Source organism: Mesocricetus auratus, unplaced genomic scaffold (assembly GCF_017639785.1).
Source record: "Mesocricetus auratus isolate SY011 unplaced genomic scaffold, BCM_Maur_2.0 Super-Scaffold_100003, whole genome shotgun sequence".
NCBI classification, from domain to species: domain Eukaryota; kingdom Metazoa; phylum Chordata; class Mammalia; order Rodentia; family Cricetidae; genus Mesocricetus; species Mesocricetus auratus.
The window spans coordinates 93,270,037-93,293,875 of record NW_024429188.1 but is presented as its reverse complement, the minus strand read 5'-3'; the positions used below and the strand labels follow the sequence as shown (position 1 = coordinate 93,293,875).

General features: G+C 36.7%; 1 protein-coding gene and 1 pseudogene across 4 annotated transcripts in view; both read left to right on the top strand.

Moving 5' to 3' along the window:
• Positions 1 to 23,839, top strand: part of Tenm1 (teneurin transmembrane protein 1) — a 789,988-nt gene that overhangs the window by 502,215 nt on the left and 263,934 nt on the right. For all 4 annotated transcript variants that reach the window (XM_040744566.1, XM_040744568.1, XM_040744567.1 and 1 more), the window contains 2 exons: positions 20,440 to 20,639; positions 21,989 to 22,199. In XM_040744566.1, the coding sequence (XP_040600500.1) occupies positions 20,440 to 20,639; positions 21,989 to 22,199 (411 nt within the window). The remainder of the gene's footprint in view (positions 1 to 20,439; positions 20,640 to 21,988; positions 22,200 to 23,839) is intronic.
• On the top strand, positions 3,628 to 3,744 carry LOC121140128 (annotated as a pseudogene).

The following is a 23,839-nucleotide window of genomic DNA, read 5'->3' as shown; positions in this document are numbered from 1 at the left end:
TACAATGGGCTTCTCTATGCTAAAAGGCAAAGTTATTGTATAAAAATTCATACTAAATATTCTTGGTCATATATGTTTAATGTGTGATTCTCGTTTCAGTTTAATAATTATCTTATGTATTGCATCCAGTATATACCTTTCCTGTGATAGCATACTAAATGAGTCTATCTTATGAGCTCTTGAATTCCATATCCTACATTAAGATAGGTAATAAGTAGATTACTACACAATAAGATAGTCATCATCCTGGGATAGACTTTTCAAAAGTCTCATAATTTCATCCTCATAATTTCATAGGCTTTTAGAGAAATCAGCTCATTGTAGAATTTATCACCCATTTATATATCTGACTCTATTGATTACCCATTTCACTGATTAGCCACTTATTTCAGCCTATGTTATTACTATAGAACCTATGTTATTATTGTATTTCAACTTGTGTTATTACTATAAAAGACCAAACATTTATCAGTATTTTCATGAAGCCAAAATTATTCAAGTTATTTGAAATTTACTTTTCAAAATGACGTCTTGCAAGTTCAGAATTAAGACACAAGGTTGACCACATATTATTGAATATCCAAGTTGGAGGTAGACTATTTTTCCCTCTCTCACTATTTCATAGTTGCCTGTAGTTAATTTCAAAGAATGAGGCTCCATGAGATTTCCCCTTTCTGTGTTACCATGTGTATCAGTGTCATCCTTGTCCAGGTCTTTTTTATATCGCCATGTTGATAGAGCTTCATGGATGCAGCTTCTCTAATATTTCTAGGAGATAAATTTCCACGCAAACTTCCTGTTCCTCTGCCTCTCCCAGTAGTCCAAACCCTATTCTGCTATGATCTTTAATGCTAATCATCACTCCTGAAATAATAAACAATATGCACACATGTAACATAATATGTATATTACACACATAACATATTGTAACAGCAAAAATTAAAGAAATAGAGGCCTTGAATTTGAGTGAGAGCAAGTCAAATAAGGGGTTGGAGAAAAGAAAGGGGAAAATGATATAACTATATTTTAACTTCAAAAATAAAAAATATCAAAAGCACAAGTATATACTTCCCATGTGTAACCTAGTAATTGTATGGGAAATAATTCTATATAATTGTTTGGTTCTATGTTTCTAATAATAGGTATTTGTCTTCATTATCTTTCTTGTATCATATATCTTCCCTTAGTCCTTTGACTTGCCTTTTCCAGTTTTTGTTATATATCCTTCTGAAGTTGTCTTGATCAGAGTCACACACAGGTACCATCATCCCTACTTGGGCCTGGGAGAAGGAAAAATAAATTAATGTTGGGTTGGCAGAGAAATTACATCTGACCACATAAGCTCTCCCTTTAACATAAGTGGAAGGCAACTAAAAGGAAAATCTTAGTGTTCAGAAACACAGAACCCCTTGATTTTAAATGTTATGTCAATTAAGTTTATATTTAATGGTGCTAAGTACTGTGGAGAGTTAACAAATGAAGCAGAAAACGTGGTTGTTGCCCTTAAGGAGTCTGATTAAATCAGAGACCTGAAAGAATATGCATACAGGTACCTGCAATGCAAAATAGCATACAACCAGCTGTTATACAGAAATAGAAGTAAGGTGATTAAGTATTTAGAAGCTTGAAATGAAAAAAATGTGAAAGAGGAGCTCATATTCAGTGGTCTGAGATAGACTGTGGGAAACAAGATAAATTAATTCTGATAAACTTCAGGAGTACATATTTAGGAGAATTGAATAGTATGTACAGTCATAAGGGGGCGCACGGATGGTAAAAGCCTACATCATAAGTATGTAATTAAGCATTATGGGTACTAGATAAAGATGGTTTGGCAAGAAAATGAAGAGATAAATAGTATAAGTAGGTAAAGGACTTTGAGAATCATTGTTTTCACAAGGAGAAAGATTTGTGCTTGGAAGACAAAGAATAAGTAGCCAATAGAGAAAGAGAGATTGAAGATAGAAGTAGGAAGAGATTGTGAAGAGACTAAAGTCCTAGAGGAAACATATGAAAAGAGGAGGGAGAAGCTTCAGGGATAAACCACTATATCAAATTTGTATGCTGTACTGGTAAGGAAGAGACATGATGCATTTTTAAAAAATAAGACATGGGAACTCAAGAAAGAAGGCACTATAAATGTTCAATAAATGCTATCATTTATTTTTATTATTGTTATTATTGCTATTCTCTGAAATGAGTTTTGTCTGTGAAAAATGTTAATTTCATATTATTGAATTTCTTCTGGGTTCCTAAAATTTACAAATCAAGGGTTATAGCAACATGACAACCAGTGAAAATCAATGCCTATGCAGGCTGCCTCTCTGTCTGGAGGACAGGTATTAGAATTTATGAATTTATAAAACTCTCTACTATGTGATAGATAATCATCTAATTGTTATTAAATGTCCAGATAGCAGACAGGGAGAATTTAGACAAGTGTATTCCAGACACATTCTAAGGTAAATAGTAAACTAGAGTGAGTTACTGTCACCATATCAAAGTTCAGAATGGTATGATTTGGATACCTTACACCTCTATATAATAGTATCTAACATTATATATGAAATGTAGAAAATAAACATCTCTCTGGTTACTCCTTCCCTTTCATGCTTTGTACAAGTACTTAAAAAAGTGTAAGTAGTTCAGGTTCTAGGTATCTGATGGCATACCAATCACCAAGGAACACATAAAAACTCTTGAGATACTATATCATAGTGTGTGTGGGGGGGTTCCATCTCTGTATATGTTTCTCTTATTGGTTAATGCATAAAACACTGTTAGGCCAATGAGGCAATAAGAAAGGCAGGACTAGAAGACAAGAATTCTGGGAAAGGTAGACAGAAAAGGCCCAGAACAGTTGCCATGTGAGCCACCAAAGGAGTTAGAGGTCCAGACCCTTCTCTGGTAAGATAAGACCCCTTGGAAATACAACGATTAACTAAAATGGGTAAATAATTAAGACAGAGCTAGCCAATAATAAGCCCAAACCACCTGTCAACAGTTTCATAATTAAGTGTTTGTATGTGTATTTGGGGTGAAAAGGCTGCAGGAAGCTCAGCAATATATGTACAAATATTTCATGTCAATGATAACATCTTAACCATATTTTTATAACAGTTATGACATATAATTTATATACCACTCACTTTAAATTCACAATGCAATGAATGTTAGAATATTATTTAGAATTATTTAGAATAATTATTCTGGCATCACTACTATTTTGTACTTGAACATGTTTATGATTCTAAAAATCATAGGGATTATACAGAACTCTTATATGACAATGTCCATTTACCTCAGCAATTGCTAATATACTTTAGTCTGCATATATTCACAAATTTCTGCATTTACACAAATATAATTATATGATATATAACCATTTGAGTACAAATGTTTTTACTGATATAGTCTCCATAGTTAATGCAAGTCATACATAGCATATATACTTTGTCTTTTTTTATTTACATTTTTACACGTTACTCTCAGTTCCCTCTCCCTCTCCCCTCCCCCGGCCCCCTAATCCTCCCAACCCCCCACTCCATCCCCCCTCAGCTCCCCAGGGAGGGTAAGGGCTTCCATCAGGGATTTTCAGAGTCTGTCATATCATCCCGGGCAGGGCCTAGGTCCTCTTGGCCTTTTGGCTAACATCAAGTGTAGTATCTGTTCTTATCAGTTTAATACTTAGTCTTTTATGAATGAATAATATTCCATCAAATAGATGTGCCAGATTTAATTCATACATTCATTATTTGAGAGACCTTTTGTAGGTTTTTCACTTTTGGACTGGTATGAATAATTCTGCAACAAATATTAATGTACATGTTTTAAAAATGTTTTTACTGTTTGAGAATTTCGTTTATATATACAATGTGCTTTGACAAAGGCCACTCTCCATTCCTTCTTCTCAAATACCTCCTGATTTGATGTTCTCTTTTGTTAAACCTGATGAGTCCACTTAGTGCTACCTGTATGTACATGGGTACGGGAACAATGTACTGGATCATGGGTAGCCTCTCAGGGCTACATCCCTGAAGAAAACTGGTTCTTTCTTTCCTAGCAGCCATAAATTTCAATAGCTACTCAACTAGGGATGGTACTTCATCAATCCCTGACCCAAACATACTAGGATTTTGGCTGTCTTCATGGTATATAGGACTTTATGGATGCAATCACAGCTGTAGTGAGGTCATGTGTTTGAAGGCCCTGTCATTTCCAGCAAACAGTCTTGCTGAAAAATTCCACTACTTATAGTGCCCTTACAATATTTCCACAACCACCTCTCACTGATAATCTCCAAGCCTTGATGGCATGGCATATATGATATAGATATTCTATAGACAGCAGAGAACTCCATAGTCTAATATTCTGTACAGGCTGACCTGTTGTGAGGTTCTGCAGTAATTTCCATTTATTGCAAAATGAATCTTCTCTGGTAAGTGTTGACAAATGTAATTTATGGGCCTAAAGGTAAGAACTTAGGGGGTCATTTATTATTACATCAGTTTAGCATAATAATAGTATTATATTCTCTCCCTAGGACCTAGGACCTAGCCAGCTGTGGGCTTGAGGCCCAATTAAGGATACAAAGCATGAGTTTCATCTTTCGTAATGGTCTTTAACTCAAATGATAAAGTGGTTGCTTATTCCCATAACGTTCATGCTACTGTTACACCGGTGAGGAGAGCTGAGCAAGGCTATTTATTGCTTTTCTTCTCCAGTAACAGGTCTAGAACTTCCCATCACTATAAAAGCAACACAAAATTTTGATTACTTAAAAAACACTTAAACAATTTTTAAAATAATTATGCATTTTATTTTACACATCCATTCCAAATAAGTCCTTCAATTAAAGACAAAGTTTTAGCAATGCCATTTTATCATAGACCATATACACATATACAGAAAACATATATACTTTACTATATAAGCTACTGTTATAGGTTATTAAGAATTTCCATTGATGTACCTAATCTTTTATATATGTAAAGTAATATATTTGTCAAGTGTAAAATTAATTAATGGATTTTAGACATGACAATCTATTATCAGCCTCATAAAGACAAAGGGGTTTTATTTGAAAACACAGTATTCATTTTGTTTTCTCAAATGTCTAAATTTTTAATATTTATTTTACATCTCAAGCTCAGTTCCTCCCTCCTCCCAGACCCTCCCCCAGCCTACCCTCTGCCTCCCCAATCCATTCTTCCTCTGTTTCTATTCAGAAAAGGACAGGCCTCTCATGGATATCAACAAACCATGTCATAACATGTTGCTGTAAGACTAAACACCAACCCCTGTATTAAGACTGGGCAAGGCAGCTCAGTATGAGGAATAGGGTCCCAAAAGCCTGTAAGAGTTAGAGATAGACAGCCCTTGCTCCCACTATTAGGCAGTTCCACAAGAAGAACAAGCTACATAGCTGTAATATGTATTCAGAGGGCATAGGTCAGTCTCATGCAAGCTCCCTAGTTGTCAGTTTCCTATGACCCCAGGTTAGTTGATTCTGTGGATTTTCTTCTGATATATTTGGCCCCTCTGGTTCTGCAATCCTTCCTCTCTCTCTTTCTCTCTCTCTCTTCAGCAGGATTACCCACGTTCTGCCTAACTCTGGCTGTGGGTCACTGCATCTATTTTCATCAGTTGTTGGATAAAGCCTCACTGATGGCCCTTCAGCTAGGTGTCATTCTATGAGTATAGCAGAATACCATCAGGCATCATTACATTGGTATTTTTACCCTCCACTCGTGTTTGGTTCTATCCTATGTCTCTGGGCCATCCAGGCTCTCTCAGTCCTGGTGCTCCAGGCAATGTCACGGGTGGGTTTGCTCTTATGGCATTGGTCTCAGCCTACACCAGTCATGGGTTGGCCACTCCCCAAATCTATGTGCCACTCTTACCCCATCACATTCCATAATCAAGACAGACTGTAGATCAAAGCTTATATGATTTGGTTGTTGTCCCAAACCTTCAACTAGAAGTCTTGTCTGGTCATAGGAGATTGCAAGTTCAGGCTATGTATCCCCTACTTCTAAGAGTCTTAGCTGGAGTCATACTTGTAGATTCCTGGGAGTATCCCTTGGACCAGGTTTCTACATGTCCCTGAAATGGCCCACTTTCCAGACATCACTTTCAGTACTCTACTCTTCCACACAACCGAACTCATGTTCCCATCTCCACCCATCTATCCCCACTTTACCCAAAATCTCTTCTATTTTTCCTTCCTAGGGAGATCTGAGTGCCCCCTCCCTGAGTCTTCTTTGTTATCTAGCCTCTCTGGGGCTATGGACTGTAGAACTGTTATCCTTTACCTTACAACTAATATTCACTTATAAGTGAGTACATACCATGTTTGTCTTTCTTATTATGGGTTACATCACTCAGGATGAATTTTTCTAATTCCATCCATTTGCCTGCAGATTTCACAATATCATTGCTTTTAACAGCTGGGTAATCCTCCATTGTGTAAATGTACCACATTTCTTTCATCCATTTACTCCTGTCTTCAAACATTGGAATGAAAGGTCAAAATAAGCTATCATTAGCAATAAATTTTCACATTACTGTTTGTTTTTGAAACTGTAACTCCAATATTTTTACCTTCACTTTCCTCCCTCTAAACCCTCCTATAATCTATCTTTGATCTCTTTCAAATTCAGGGCCTCTTTTACATTACTTAGTATGTGCATATATGTTTCCAAATGTAACTTAATCTGTTTAATATTACTTGTATATATGTTTTTATATATACCATTTGATATTAGATAACCAATTGATGTGGTTTTTGCATCCAGTGTTCACAATGCTTAATGTGTGTAAAGTTCATTTCTCTATTTCTTTGTCACGCCTGTTTTGGTAATAAATAATGTTTGCTAAAAAATGTGTTTGATAGAGAATCTAGATAACCTCTTTTAATGAATTAAGAGTTCATGAAAAATTAAGATATGTGGGTCCTTAAGATCAGCGTCAAGGGTTTCAAAAGCAAATATGATAATTTTATAAAATTTTATACTATTCTATCCTATTTCAACAGGTCATATAAAAATTAAATGACGCTACAAGGATAGAAATGGTAGATTTTGTCTATTCCATTTAGTATCGTCATAGTTTTAGATTATGGGAAATAAAGATTATTTTACCTCCCTTTTTCTTTAATAACTAATACTCTAAATTTTACAAGGACTTATTAATGTGAAATTATATTACATTTGAAATACCATAAATATGGTACTTAAATCATGTCACAATATGAGAAATTCAGATCCTTTCAAGATGTTGAATATGTAACAGGATGAAATGTAGAATAAATATATTCTTAATACATGGTTCTTTTCCTTAGGCTATGATACTTAGATGCTTTTCAAGGAATTCTTAAATGCCTTTATAAAATGATCTTGTTTCTGTTGATACAAATTCAGTACCATTTAGCATAGTCATTTTTACATGAAGGCCTTATATGAAGGATATATTTAGTGAACATATGTCCAGTCATGTGCCAATGTTTGATTGGGTTTCAATTTGCATATATTGAACAATAATAGAACTAAGATATATCATGGCATATTAAGTAAAAAACGCATACATTACATCTAGAATGTAGTTATTAAACTGTATTTATAAAATAATTTTCATAATAATAATATTGTTAATGTTCAGGTATGAGTCGGGTATTCAAAATCTTGGTTTAAATGACACAGTCACTGCAAACCATGTCCATCATAAATTTCATGCCCTATTTTTTGCCTTCAAGGTAGCTTGACCTTTTCTTGCTGAACAAAGCTACTTTCACTTAGTGAGCCATCCTTCAACATAGCTTATCTGCCTTTGGTTTTTCCCACTCAGCAGTTGATGGTTGTGTTGCAACCTATAAAGAGAGTGTTTAGTTCAAAGTAAATTGGTGGATATTGGTAAGACTGTGATAACTACAGTACTGCACAGTATGATCTGCTTCAAGGTTCTCTGCATTTCATTGCCCATGAGTACAAGGAAAAGCATTCTGTTACTAGACAGCAGGCTCTTCTTGAGCATTTTGATGTGCTTCAGCAATAAGGAAGTGATTAAATGATCATTGAAGCACAAATATTACAAAAGCATAATTTATCATTCTGTTGTATGTCATTTGTATAGAATCAGAGTCAGGGTTAAGTTTGCTCAGTGCTTTCTTTTGCTTTTATTAATCAAGTATGATTTTTTACAAAAAAACAGTTTGAGCTGTTTTGATTTTTGTAGCTTCCCCATCTTTTGAGTTACACCATTAAGAATGAAATAATGCAATCCATAACCAATTATGAGAGATAATAAAATGGAGAAGGTCATTTAATGGTGTAAGTTGCAAACAGGAAGATACTTCTCTTTCTAGTGCACAACAGTCTAAAAAGTTAGAGGCTGGGAAATTTCCCATCTATAACTTGTGAGATTTTTCTCTTTTCTTTTTTTTTATATTTTATTTTCCAGTTTAAATTTAGATAAGAAACGAGGTTGCTTCACAAGTCAGTTCCAGGTCCCTCTCCCATTCCCTCCCCTCTTCCCGTGCCCTCCCCCCACCCCACCCCGTTATCCCCTCATTCCTCCAGGGAGGGTGAGGCCCTCCATGGGGGTGTCCATAGTCTGTCATTTCATATAGGGCAGGGCCTAGACCCTTCCCCAAGAGTTCAGGGTGAGAGTGAACCTCACATTGTTCTATGGGAGTCCAAAGTCCGTGTGTATACTTGGGATGGGTACTGATCTGCTGCCCAAGGCTCAATAGATTACCTAGGCCTCCTCACTGACACCCAGATTCAGGGGGTCTTGATCAGTCCCATGCTGGATTCCCAGGCTGATGCCTGGGATTCAAGAGTTAACCTTTGTCTGGTCAGCTGTTTCTGGGGGTTAAACCAGCCCAGTCTTAATCCCTTTGATCATCAGTCCTCCCTCTCTGTTACTGGCTTTCTTGAGTTCAGCTCAGTACTTAACCAAGGGAGTCTGCCTGTTCTTCGATCAGCCACTAAATGAAGTTTCTGTTTCCCAGACTCTCTGGCCATAGGATTGTAGGCTGGCACTCCCCAGATCTATGTCTAAAATCCATATATGAGAGAGTACATGCCATGTTTCTCTTTTTGTGACTGGGTTACCTCACTCAGGATGGTTTCTTCTAGTGTCATCCATTTGCCTGCGAATCTCATGATTCCCTTAGTTTTTTCTGCTGAATGGTACTCCATTGTGTAGATGTACCACATTTTCTCTATCCACTCTTCAGTTGAGGGACATCTAGGTTGCTTCCAAGTTCTGGCTATTACAAATAAAGCTGCTATGAACATAGTGGAACAGACATCTTTGTTGTATGAATGGGCATCTTTTGGATATATGCCTAAGAGTGGAGTTGCTGGGTCTTGTGGTAGGTTTATTCCCATTTTTCTGAGGAATCTCCATACTGATTTCCAAAATGGCTGAACCAGTTGGCACTCCCGCCAGCAATGGAGGAGTGTCCCCCTTTCACCACATCCTCTCCAGCATAAATTGTCATTGGTGTTTTTGATTTTAGCCATTCTGACAGGAGTGAGATGGTATCTCAGAGTTGTTTTGATTTGCATTTCCCGGATGGCTAAGGATGTTGAGCACTTTCTCAAGTGCCTCTCAGCCATTTTAGACTCCTCTATTGAAAACTCTCTATTTAGTTCTGCAGCCCACTTTTTAATAGGGTCCTTTGGTGTTTTGGAGACTTGCTTCTTGAGTTCTTTGTAAATTTTGGAGATCAACCCTCTGTCAGATGTGGGATTAGTGAATATTTTTTCCCATTCTGTGGGCTGCCTTTTTGTCTTGCTGACTGTGTCCTTTGCCTTACAGAAGCTTCTCAGTTTCAGTAGGTCCCATTTATTAATTGTTGATCTCACTGTCTGTGCTACTGGTGTTATGTTCAGGAAGCTGTCTCCTGTACCAATTCGTTCAAGGGTACCACCCACTTTCTCTTCTAAGAGGTTCAGTGTGGCTGGATTTATGTTGAGGTCTTTGATCCATTTGGACTTAAGTTTTGTGCATGGCGATAAACATGGATCGATCCGCATTCTTCTACATGCCAGTCTCCAATTATGCCAGCACCATTTGTTGAAGATGCTTTCTTTATTCCATTGTATATTTTCAGCTTCTTTGTCAAAGATCAGATGTTCGTACGTGTGTGGGTTAATACCCGGGTTTTCAATTCGATTCCATTGGTCTACCTGTCTATTTTTGTGCCAATACCAAGCTGTTTTCAGGACTATAGCTCTGTAATAGAGCTTGAGGTCAGGGATGGTGATGCCTCCGGACGTTGCCTTGTTGAACAGGGTTGTTTTGGCTATCCTGGGTCTTTTGTTTTTCCTTACAAAATGGATTATTGTTCTTTCAAGGTCTGTGAAGAATTGTGCTGGGATTTTAATGGGGATTGCATTGAATCTGTAGATTGCTTTTGGCAGGATTGCCATTTTTACTACATTGATCCTACCTATCCAAGAGCATGGGAGATCTTTCCATTTTCTGAGGGCTTCTTTAATTTCTTTCTTTAAAGATTCAAAGTTCTTACGATACAGGTCTTTCACTTGTTTGGTTGGCGTTACCCCAAGGTATTTTATGTTGTTTGTGGCAATTGTAAAGGGTGATGTTTCTCTGATTTCTCTTTCAGCCCTTTTATCATCTGTATATAGTAGGGCTACTGATTTTCTTGAGTTGATCTTGTAGCCTGCCACTTTGCTGAAGGTGTTAATCAGCTGTAAGAGTTCCCTGGTAGAGTTCTTTGGGTCATTGATGTAAACTATCATATCGTCTGCAAACAGTGAAAGTTTGACCTCTTCCTTCCCAATTTGTATCCCCTTGATCCCCCTTTGTTGTCATATGGCAATAGCTAGAACTTCAAGTACCATGTTGAAAAGGTATGGAGAGAGTGGACAGCCTTGTTTTGTTCCTGATTTTAGAGGAATTGCGTTGAGTTTCTGTCCATTTAATTTGATGTTGGATGTTGGTTTACTGTATATAGCTTTTATTATGTTTAAGTATGTCCCTGTTATCCCAGATCTCTCCAAGACCTTTATCATGAAGGGGTGTTGGATTTTGTCAAAGGCTTTTTCAGCATCTAGTGAGATGATCATGTGATTTTTGTTTTTCAGCTTGTTTATATGGTGGATTACGTTGATGGATTTTCGTATGTTGAACCATCCCTGCATCCCTGGGATGAAACCTACTTGATCGTGGTGAATGATTGTTTTGATGTGTTCTTGGATCTGATTTGCCAGTATTTTATTGAGTATTTTTGCATCAATGTTCATGAGGGATATTGGTCTGAAGTTCTCTTTCTTAGTTGTATCTTTGTGTGGCTTGAGGATCAAGGTTATTGAAGCCTCATAGAAAGAGTTTGGCAGCCGGGCGTTGGTGGTGCACGCCTTTAATCCCAGCACTCGGGAGGCAGAGGCAGGCGGATCTCTGTGAGTTTGAGGCCAGCCTGGTCTACAGAGTGAGTTCCGGGGCAGCCTCCAAAGCCACAGAGAAACCCTGTCTCGAAAAAACAAAAAAAAAAACAAAGAGTTTGGCAAAGACCCTTCTGCTTCTATTGTGTGGAACACTTTGAGAAGAATTGGTATAAGCTGTTCTTTGAATTTCTGGTAGAATTCTGCACTGAGGCCATCTGGACCTGGACTTTTTTTGGTTGGGAGATTTTTGATGACTGCTTCTATTTCCATAGGGGTTATAGGTCTATTTAAATTGCTTATCTGTTCTTGATTTAGTTTTGGCAAATGATAGCTCTCCAGGAAGTCATCCATTTCTTTTAAATTTTCGAATTTTGTGGAGTACAGGTTTTCAAAGTATGACCTAATGATTCTCTGGAATTCCTCAGAGTCTGTTGTTATGTCCCCCTCTTCATTTCTGATTTTGTTAATTTGCGTGTTCACTCTCTGCTGTTTGGTAAGTTTGGACAAAGGCTTGTCTATCTTGTTGATTTTCTCAAAGAACCAACTCTTCGTTGCATTGATTCTTTGTATTGTTTTCCTGGTTTCTACTTTATTGATTTCAGCCCTCAATTTGATTATTTCCTGGCGTCTACTCCTCCTGGGGGAGTTTGCTTCTTTGTGTTCTAGAGCTTTCAGCTGTGATGCTAATTCTCTGGTATAACTGTTCTCCTGTTTCTTCATGTGAGCACTTAGTGCTATGAACTTCCCCCATAGCACTGCTTTTAAGTGTACCATAGGTTTGGGTATGTTTTGTCTTCATTCTCATTGAATTCAAGGAAGTTTTTAATTTCTTTTTTTATTTCCTCTTTGACCCAGGGGTGGTGCAGTTGAGCATTATTCAATTTCCATGAGTTTGTAGGTTTTCTGCAATTTGTATTGTTGTTGAATTCTAATTTTAAAGCATGGTGGTCTGATAAGATGCATGGAGTTATTCCAATTGTTTTGTAGCTGCTGAGGTTTGATATGTTGCCAAGTATGTGGTCGATTTTTGAGAAGGTTCCATGTGGTGGTGAGAAGAAGGTATATTCTTTTTTATGTGGATGAAATGTTCTATAGATATCTGTTAATCCCAGTTGGGTCATTATTTCTATTAGACCCTTTGCTTGTTTGTTGAGTTTCTGTCTGGTATTCCTGTCTAGTGGTGAGAGGGTGTGTTGAAATCTCCCACTATAACTGTGTGGGGCTTTAGATGAGATTTAAGTTCTAATAATGTTTCTTTAACGAATGTGGATGCCTTTGTATTTGGGGCATAGATGTTCAGGATAGACACTTCATCTTGGTGGGTTTCACCTGTGATGAGTATGTAATGACCTCCTTCATCTCTTTTGATCGATTTTATTTTAAAGTCTAGTTTGTTAGATATTAGGATTGCTACCCCTGCTTGTTTCTTGGGTCCATTTGATTGAAAAATTTTTTCCCAACCTGTAACTCTCAGGTAATGTCTGTCTTTGAGGGTGAGGTGTGTTTCTTGTATGCAGCAGAAGGAAGGGTTCTGTCTTCGATTCCATTCTGCTAGTCTGTGTCTTTTTATGGGTGAGTTAAGGCCATTAATATTGAGGGATATTAATGACCATTGATTGCTCATCCTTCTTCGATTTGCGATGGTTGTTGTTGGTAGAATTATGTATGGAATTTCACCCCTTTGTTCTTTTGGCTGTTGGTAGAGAGGGATTCTCTAATGCTTATGTTTTTCTGGTTGTAGTTAGCTTCCTTGGGTTGGAGTTTTCCTTCCAAAATTTTCTGTAGGGCTGGGTTAGTGGACACATATTGCTTGAATCTAGTTTTGTCATGGAATATCTTGTTTTCTCTATCTATAGTGATTGAGAGCTTTGCTGGGTATAGTAGTCTGGGCTGGCATCCATGGTCTCTTAGTGTAGTTAGAGTATCTATCCAGGACCTTCTGGCTTTCAGAGTTTCCATGGAGAAATCAGGTGTAATTCTGATAGGTCTGCCTTTATATGTTACTTGACTTTTTTCCTTAGCTGCTCTTAATATTCTTTCTTTATTCTGTATGTTTGGGGTCTTGATTATTATGTGGCGAGGGGATTTTTTTGTGGTCCACTCTATTTGGTGTTCTGTAGGCTTCTTGTACCTTCATTGGCATGTCTTTCTTAAGGTTGGGAAAGTTTTCTTCTATGATTTTGTTGAATATGCCTTCTGCCCCTTTGAGGTGGATTTCTTCTCCTTCTTCTATACCTATCATTCTTAGGTTTGGTCTTTTCATGGTGTCCCATATTTCCTGGATGTTTTGTGTTAAGTATTTGTTGGATTTAAGGTTTTCTTTGGTTGATAAATCCATTTCTCCTAGTGTATCTTCAACACTTGAGATTCTCTCTTCCATCTCTTCTATTCTGTTGGTAATACTTGTATTGGTAGTGCCTGACTGTTTGTCCAGCTTTTCTATTTTCTGCCTTTCTTCAGATTGTGTTTTTTTTAATGTCTCGATTTCAGTTTTCAACCCCTGCAGTGTTTGCATTGCTTCTTGCAATTTTCTGTTTATCTGTTCGTCCGTTTGTTGCCTTTTATGAATTTTTTGGTTTGTTCTTTCTTCCATTTCTTGCATTTTTTGGTTTGCTTTTTGTTCCATTTCTTGCATTTTGTGCTTTGTTTCTTCTTCCATTTCCTGCCTTTTTTGGTTTGTTTCTTCTTCCATTTTTTTCATTTTTTGCTTTGTTTTTTCTACCATTTCTTGCATTTTTTGCTTTGTTTTTTCTTCCATTTCCTGCCTTTTTTGGTATGCTTCTTCTTCCAATTCTTGAATTTTTTGCTTTGTTTTTTCTTCCATTTCTTGCATTTTTTGCTTCATTTCTTCTTCCATTTCCTGCCTTTTTTGGTTTGTTTTTTCTTCCAATTCTTGCATTTTTTGGTTTGTTTTTTCTTCCATTTCTTGCATTTTTTGGTTTGTTTTTTCTTCCATTTCTTTGAGGGATTTTCCTATATCCTCTTTTAGGGCCTCTATCATTTTCATGAAAGTGCTTTTAAGGTCATTCTCTTCTGCTTCGTTCGCATTGGAATGTTGGGGTCTTGCTGGTGTGGAGTCTCTAGAATCTGGCGGTGTCATATTTGTTTTTCTGTTGCTGACTGTGTTTTTGTATTGTCTCTTTCCCATCTCTTCTTCTAGTAGATGCAGAAAGAGCCCCTTACTGGTCTGGGTACCAGAGTTCCCTTTTGGTAGGTGCTAGCAAGTCCAATAATCTGTTGGTTCTTCTATTCCTTGTCCAAATGCTGGTCCCGTGGGTGGAGAAGAAGAAGAGGAATCTGGGGCGCTTAGCCTCCTACCTGGTCCCCTGGACCCTATGCTGGGTCCTGTTGTACCTGATCCAGAACAGCTACTCCCCTGGTCTCCCTGCCCCCTCTGGTTTCCTGGTCTCGTTGGTGGGAGAGAAGATCTGGAGTCTGGGGTGCATGGCTCCCGCCGGGATTGGGAGCTCTGTGCAGTTCCCAGGCAATCTGCAGGCACTGGAACACAGGCCGGGAAGCCGGCCTGTTTACCTGATGCTGCCGGAGGAACAGCTGCTTCCCTGGACTCGATTTTTCTCTTTTCTAATACCAAGACACCACCACTAGATTATTTTCTCATTTTTTATTTAAATTATGGTCCACTTGTTTGTTCTTGTATTATTGCCTTATATTAACTTGAAACTTGTAAAGAAGACCATCTTCTTGTAAAATTATTTTCATAAATTATTGATGTATATGTACTCTTGATGTACAGAGATGCTAATAATCAGCAAACTCTAGCAACAGAACTTCATGAGCCTCTTTTGATTTAATAAATAACATTAAAATAGCATTATTATGTAATGCATGATGCTATACAGTGCAGAAAGAGAAGTTGTAATATTAGGTAAGACTTTCACATAAAACTTAATACTCCCCAACCAGTTTATCACAGTTTTAAAAATGAGTACATTCATTTCACCTAAAATTTTATTGGTTGACCCTAGAACATTTTGAATTGTTTTATATTTATAATATTGTTTGCATGACTAAATTGTGCAATTTAAGAAGTGGTAAAAAGCTTCTAATGAGGATAACTGTTGGATAAACTGAATGTTGAGAGCAAAAATGTCCACATAAATGTGGTCTATTAATCTCCTACCCATTGAAGAAATTTATTGATTCTAAAACCTTAAGAGTTAAATTTGTAATCAACCCTTTGGGAACCAAATTGTTCTGTCTTACACAGAAGAAAAGTAACTTTCAGTGAAAAATAAGGTACTCTGTTGGTTATTTATTATCTCAAAAGGTATGTTTTATTAGAAATGTCAATTTCACAAAATCGTGTGTCCTATAATACATAATTATGTTCAAAATTGCATTTGAAATCTATTATTAACAGTTAACAGTGAACATTCTTAAAATAGTTATTACTCTTGGCCTTAACACAAAAAGAAATAATGTAGGTATTTTAGGGAATTAAAAGCTGCAAGGCATTGGCCTGTGAATATAGACACTGCAGGTGTGTTTCTTAATGGACTGTTAATTTTATGCCAGGTGAACATAATGGACAGGGACCATGTGTGTTTTTAAACTGTTTGGTATGGACACAGAGTTGATGACTGAAAAATATAAAGATGGAATGAAATAAGGCCAAATTCATTTTCCCTCCTGAGGTATAATACTCCTTGCTTAAAGTGGAAGCAAACCAATTCCCCTTTTTCCCTTTGTACCACATGACACAGTACTCTATAAAAAGATACATTAAGCTAGCCCATCAAATAAAGTTATTCTCATGCAAACTTAACATCTGTCCTCACAGATCACATACTTCTCGGTTTCATATATTTGTCTATTAATGCTACCTAAATTATCCAAACTCACAGTAATGGTGTCAGCTTAATGTTCCCTTTGTCTTCTCAACTATTACCATCACTTCTCAGGTATTGACAAGTGAACAATGCAACATAAGCATGGCTTGAAATCCTGTGTCTTACCTCAAACCTACTCATTCAATGCTTTTATTTGAAGACTCCTTCGTTACATTAAAATTTGACAAGTGTTCCTTTGCTATCATCTTCTGTATTGTTCTCATATCTTTATCCTACCTTCCATCTATAATAAATTACTTTTCACTGAAATGTACTCTTTCTACAGAAGTTATTTGTGGTTCCCCTAAATTCAAGTATTTGTGTCATTTCATCTGAATCAGCAATCTGTACTCCTTTGTTTTTCTTGTGTCTCCCTCTAATTCCTTCCTACATTCTGCCTCAAGATTAGAATATCTAATACACCAAAACCTTCCCAGTTTGGGCAGTGGGTGCATCTTTGCTAAAGCTTTGCATTATGGGAAATTACTATATACCTCTGAGCTATACCCTAGCCTTTCGCTCTATTACAAATTTTAATGAGACATGTGAAAGATTTAAATTAGCATTTCATAAATTAGCATTTAAATTGGCAACCTACTCAGAAAATAGTGATCCTTTCAAAAGACACGTGTTAACAAATAAAAAGCCCAGTACAAGACAGGGACTATCCCACTTCCAGTTGTTGGTCAGAGGAAAGTTGGAGACCCCCAAAGTAATACAGGCTATTGCTATTGCTTGTAGTTGCCCAACAAAACTTGATGGTAACACCTTATTGCTAGAGCCACCATAAACTTTTACTCCTAAGATGTGGAAAAATCATGCTGGTACTGACCTGGAATATTCCTTGTGATTTTTCTTGTACCAGAAGTTGATATATAGTCTACTGGGAGAGAAAAATCATCTTACCCAACTGTCAATCTTGTGAGCTAAAATAATGACAAGCTTAAATATATATATATATATATATATATGCAGGAACAATAGTGGCAAGAATGCCCTGGGGTAATAAATTGCTTTCTAATTTCACTTAAGGCCCACTACAAAAGAGAAAAGGCAAGCCTGATACTATAAACATGAGGAAGAGGAAAAAGCTGATGAGTTCACAGGCCATGAGTGAACCTAATACAATTTATTTTCCTAAATAGACATAGTATCAAATTTCTGTTTAAATATATGTCTCAACACCTAAGATTATTGCAAGTATCACTCTCAGGTCTCATCAGAGAAGTATGCTGTACAGTGGAAAATAGTTAACACAGAAATTCACAGCTGGTCAAAATACAAAGAACAAATACTTGTGGAGTGTTCCTCTACTAGTATTATACTCTTCCCCCAGAAGGCTCAGGAAACACAATGGAAGAGAGGGTAGAAAGTGTATAAGAACCACATTTTGGGGGTGCCAGTGGTGCAATAGTTTTATGTACATGCAGAACTTAGGTACTCATGAACTCAGAGCAGCTGTCATTGTCTGCTCAAAAAACTGCATAAGGTCAAGTCCGTCTTTCCAGTGCGGACAGAGAGAGGTTCACAAAACTCCACCTCTAGCTGAAGTGTTAGTGACAGTTCTGGAGTACGGTAGGTCAATTATCTTTAATGGTATAATCTCTGGTAGGATAAACAATTTGTATATGGCAGCATAATATGGACTTAGTAGAAGGAGTTAGGGGAAAGGTGAGGAGTAAATATGATCAAAATAAAATGTATGCACATATGAATTATTAAACAATTATTAAAATATATCATACTATTTTTTTCTTTTATTTTGGGGATTATAATCTAACTTAATCATTTATTCCTCCCCTTTCCTCCCTCCAGACCCTCCCATATACTCCCTCCTTGCTTTGATTCTGGTTCATGGCCACTTTTTCTTTAATTGTTATTACATACATTCTTATTTGTACACACACATACATACACACATGCATTTGTATTTCTAAATATGATTGGCTAAGTATATTTACTCTTACTTGTATGTGTGTTTTCAGGGTTCACCATTTGGTATTAGATAACCAATTAGTATATTCTTCCTTGGAGAATAATATTTCCCTCTCAACATTCGTTAATTGCCTATAGTTTTAATTTATTTTGTTTTTTCGTGAGTTTTGTTTGAGAAATGGAGTTCAGAACTCATAGGCTTTTTCCCATCTACATTGCCATGTCTACTGTTCATCTCGTGTTTAGGAAGTCATGCTGGTGAGACTTTATGGGTGTAGATTCTGGCATTACCAAGCAATACAATCTCACAACAAACTCCCTGATCCTCTGGCTCTTTGAATCATTCTGCATCCTCTTCTACAGGGTTCTATGAGCCTTAGGTGTGTGAGTGTCTTGTAGATGTATCTGTTAGGACAACTCAGCATTTTTGAATGGTTGTAGTTTACTGTAATGGCCTCTGTCTGTTGTAAACAGAAGTTTCCATGATGAGAAGTAAGGACTACAGTTTTCCATTTATAACATAATTAAGGACTATGCTGGTTTAGTTAAGTGGTGATTTGGGGTTCTCATCAAAGATCTGTGACATCACTAGCCCAGGGTAGTTAGCTAGATTTTCAGTACCAAGTATGGTACCCCACTTGTTGAAGAGGTCTTAAGGCCCGTTGGCTACTACCAAGATATGTATGCCACTACTGCATAATTTGGGTTATTGTGTCATGCAGGTTATTGTTGTGGTTGATAAGTATCATAGCTGCATAGGACTGCTGGTTGCCACTAATTTGGAAACTTGCATGGCACCTTATGGTTTCATAGTAGCTAGTCTCAGGGAGAGACATTCAATTCATTTCCAGTCCAGGGGCCTTTGAGCTCTATGTTCAAAGTGCATGGTGTCTTTATAATAGGGATTTAAATTCTACCTCTTGGTAGCAACCAAGAGCAGTAGCAACAAACTGTATATTTTGAGAGTCTTTTTTACAATTCCAACCAACATCTCAAGGGAAGACTTCTCATGCCTGGGTCTGGGACTTTTGCTAGACCATCTTTTGTACTTGTGGAGAGCATTGCTAGCTCAGATGAGAAATTTGATTCAAAATATATATGCATATTTATACAAAAATTACATATATGATAGGTTTCTTTACATAAATAGTAATAATATGATTACTTAGGACTTTTTCATACTGTTCTATGTTAGCTTTAATAATCAAATTCTTTTGACTGACTCCCAAGACAATATAGACAACATGTCATTATTTCTATCCAACTATATTTAGAGTTCTTCTTTATATATGCATATTCCACAACCTTAAGATGACAATTTTATAGCACCGTGTTTTACTACAAGCTTCCCTTTCCATGTTATAACATCTTTTCCATAGCTATGCTGAAGTCTTCTGCTTTTTCTAAGAATCATGTTCAATGTTATATCCCATAGTTACCCTTTTATGATTCATTCATCCACCTATTCACTAAATAATTCTATACTGGTCATTCATATATATATATACATATATATGTATATATATATATATGTGTGTGTGTATGTGTGTAATCTATTCATCCATTCACATGTGTTTTCTATCTTACTGAGGATGAAGCAATGAGCAATGCAGCCATAGCCCTTGTGCTCAAAATGCGTATCTATGTCCTGGAAAAATAGGTAATACATAACACATAAATAAAATATCCAGTGTGTTGGAATGTAATTACTATGAGAAAATAAAAGACAACAAAGAACATGAAAATAGGGATTAAAAAGTATCCCTTAGGGCTGGAGAGATGGCTCAGCCGTTAAAGGCTAGGCTCACAACCAAAAAGTATCCCTTAAACTAAGTAGTTGTCCTTCCTTTGAATACTCATAGTAGTTAATTTCCTTAACAATGTAGTTGCTTTTAAACTTGTCCCATTTCCTCAGGGAATTTCAAAACTTTATGAGAGGAAGAGATACATCTTTCTCATCATTGCAACTCCAGCAGTTATCAAGACAATGTCCAGTAAATATATAAAAATAATTGTGTTACACAAAATCAGTATAATAGGAGTTTAACAGAGAATCTGGTATAATGGCTGGCCAGAACAGGCCCTTTAGAAGATATTTAATTTGAGCAAGAGCTTGAAAGATACAGGGAAGAAGGAAATCTAAGTTATTTTGATGCATCTGTTCTTGAAAAGCTGAAAAGCATTGCTTTATAAATTACGATTAATACTGTATATAATTCTCTCTTTTTAAAAACCAGTGTTTCAGAAGGGACGAGCAATTGATACTGGAGAAGTTGACATTGGAGCACAGGTCATGCAGACTATTCCACCCGGCTTATTCTGGCGTTTCCAGATTACTATTCACCATCCTATATATCTGAAATTCAATATTTCTTTAGCCAAGGACTCTCTGCTGGGAATTTATGGCAGAAGAAACATTCCACCTACACATACTCAGGTATTTTATATAACAGATATTTTCTTAAATCTTTTTAGAGGATACTATATCAAGCAGTTCAAATGTTGTGATTTGTGAATACCGTAGCAGTCAAATATGAAGGCAGAAAATCTTTGTAACAAAGAACTATCCAGAGTAACCACACTTTAATGAAAATGCAGCATGTAGAAATAAAGAATAGAATTTAGCAGAACATATTCAGAAAAGACAGTTGAAGAAAACATTCTTTAAACTTTATCTCCTGATCCTAGGAAAAAGTCATTGTGTCATAGCCTTCTCATCTGAATTAGCTCTAGAGTCAGTACCTTCCTCACTGGTTTTGTCTATCCTTTTACCTTTATCCCAGGCACACAATGCACATCAACTAGAAGGTAGTTCTGTATTTTTTAAAAAGCAGACCATATCTTACATACAGAATCTTTTTCTATAAGAAATCATTTACAAAAATTCAAATATGTAAAACCTCTGCAGTTTCCATGGCCCAATAATAGGCATGAGATACCATATTTCTTATGTTTTTATTAAGTTTATTTCTTTTCTGCATTAATCCGTTAAGGATGCTGCTCTATACTTCCCCCAACAGTGATGGCTAGCAACAAAACTTTATCTTCTAGTAAAGTTAAGGATTGTTAAAATGCCATTCAAATGTGAATCACCAAACATAGGAAAGTGCAAAACCATGTATTCACCAAATGATTAGCGGAAAGAATAGCCTTGGAATATTTAAATATATACCCACAAAGGAAGTAAATTGTGATAAATATTGTCATTTATCATTTTTATTTATTTGAGTTTTAAAAAATGTAAAAACTTTTATATTTGTTGACAAGGTCACATTTCTGAGCAGAATATGCTGTCAAATATCTTCTCTAAGACAAAAATACTTTGGTAAAATGTCAAGATCTTATACATAATACTCAAAATTGTTTCTATTTCTTATGGGTTTTCTTTTAAACAATTTTTATTTTGAACAGTCCCAAACTGAGAAATTCAAAAAATTTGCAAGTATAGTAAAACAATTTTCAAAACTAACAAATGCCTTTGACTTCAAATATACTTAGGAACTGTTAACTATCAAAGCAAAAGAATACATATTGAATAGGTCAATAAGAGTTAAAGATGGGCCGGGTATTGGCGGTGCACGCCTTTAATCCCAGCACTTGGCCGAGGCAGGTGGATCTCTGTGAGTTCCAGGCCAGCCTGGTCTACAGAGCTAGTTCCAGGACAGCTTCCAAAACAATACAGAACAACCCTGTCTCAAAAAACCAAAAAAAAGAGAGTTAAAGATGGTTATATGTCTAAAAGTAAAAAATTGTTCAAGCTCATTTTTGCATTTGTATTTGTTCCAGTTTGACTTTGTGAAATTAATGGATGGCAAACAACTTGTAAAACAGGACTCTAAGAACTCTGATGACATCCAGCACTCCCCAAGAAACCTGATCTTAACATCCCTTCAGGAGACAGGCTTCATAGAGTATATGGACCAAGGACCTTGGTATCTGGCATTTTACAATGATGGAAAAAAGATGGAGCAAGTGTTTGTGCTAACTACAGCAATCGGTAAGCTGCCTTGGCTGTTTTTGAATTCATAGTGTATCTATAGAAAGATACTGGTGGCAAAAGTATTTTATTACTCAAACATATTGTTCTTCTACCTTAAAGTCACTATTTACTCAGTTCCTGGATGAAGGCTCTATGATAACGGGTAGTCACCAGTCTGAATACAGGAGAAGGCCAGTTCAGGAAATCTCTGCTATTGCCAGGAATTTTATCTGGGATCATCCTTCTGGATTCCTGAGAATGTCCCTAGCACCAAGTTTCTGTTGACTGGAGCTCTTGGGAGCTCAGGGACTCTAGACCTACAGCTGGGGAGCCTGCATAGGACCAAACTAGGCCCTTTAAATGTGGGTGACAGTTCTGTGGCTTGTTTGTGGGGCCCCTGGTAATGGAACCACGATCTGTCCCTGGTGCATGATCTGGCTTTTTGGAGCCCATTTCCTATGGTGAATGCCCCCTTCAGCCTCCAAGCAGAGAGTAGGGGGCTTGGTCCCTGCTTCAATGGAATGTGCCAGGCTTTGTTGACTCACCATGGGAGGCCTTACCCTTTCAGAGAATTGAATGTGGGTGGGAGGGAGTTGGGGGGAACAGGATGAGGGGAGGGAGGGGGAAGTGGTGTTGGTATGTAAAATGAATTAAAAAATTTTAAATCACTATTTACTGTCACTATGAGTAACATGTTTATGTTCTCATTGTTGTTAAAATATTGGTTAAGATTTCTTAAAACTCTTCAGTATTTGCTCTTATTCTAAGACACTTGTCATGCAACCCTTTATATGTTCCTAACAAAAATATTCCTTGAACACTATTGATTTTAAAAAACTATATAAATGAACAACTTCAGAGAGAAAGCTTATAAGCAAATGTGTCCCTGTTAAGCTTAGCCTGATCCAATGACATCATACATGTAGGTTTGTGAGTTTAGGGTCAGCATGAGTTTAAAAGGGAATTCAAAGCCAATCTTGGCAAGCCAGTGAGTCCCTATCTTAAAATAGAAAAAGGTTAGGGATGTAGTTTGGTGACAGCAATTACCTAACATATATGATTCCCAGAGTTCTATCTCCAGTGAGACAAAGAGAGATAGGAAATACTCTGTCAGTTGGTTAGATTATAAAATAACAGCAAATAAATACTTTTTAAAATAGAAAGACTGGCATCAATACATTTCTTTAGAACGACTGATTCTAGAATCACTAAGACTTCAAAATACAAATTAAGTATACATAGAGAAGAATACTGAGAACAATAACTTGAGTCCCTCCAAGCTCCATAGATTTCTCTGGGCCTATTTAAATGTGCCCTTGGCCTTTTAAAGTTTTTAAAGTGTGTTCTTTTCTAAATACAATACCTATATACACTCTTATTCACCATCACCCTGGTTAGTCTCAAGCTTCTCGGTCTTTTGTCATGTTTTCTCAGTAAACTTACTCCCCTGACCCTTTGTGTGAAGAAAGCAAAGCTCTTTAGCAATTTGGGAGTCCTCAGGGTAAACAACTTGTAGACAGAGAATCAGACTGTTTGAATTTTCATAAAACACATGTCTTTTAAAACGAAGGGAAAAGCTTTTACAGCTGTCAGTTCTCTATACAACTCTCAACCACTTTATCCTTTAGTTAACCTGTTCAGCCATATGTTTAGGAAGA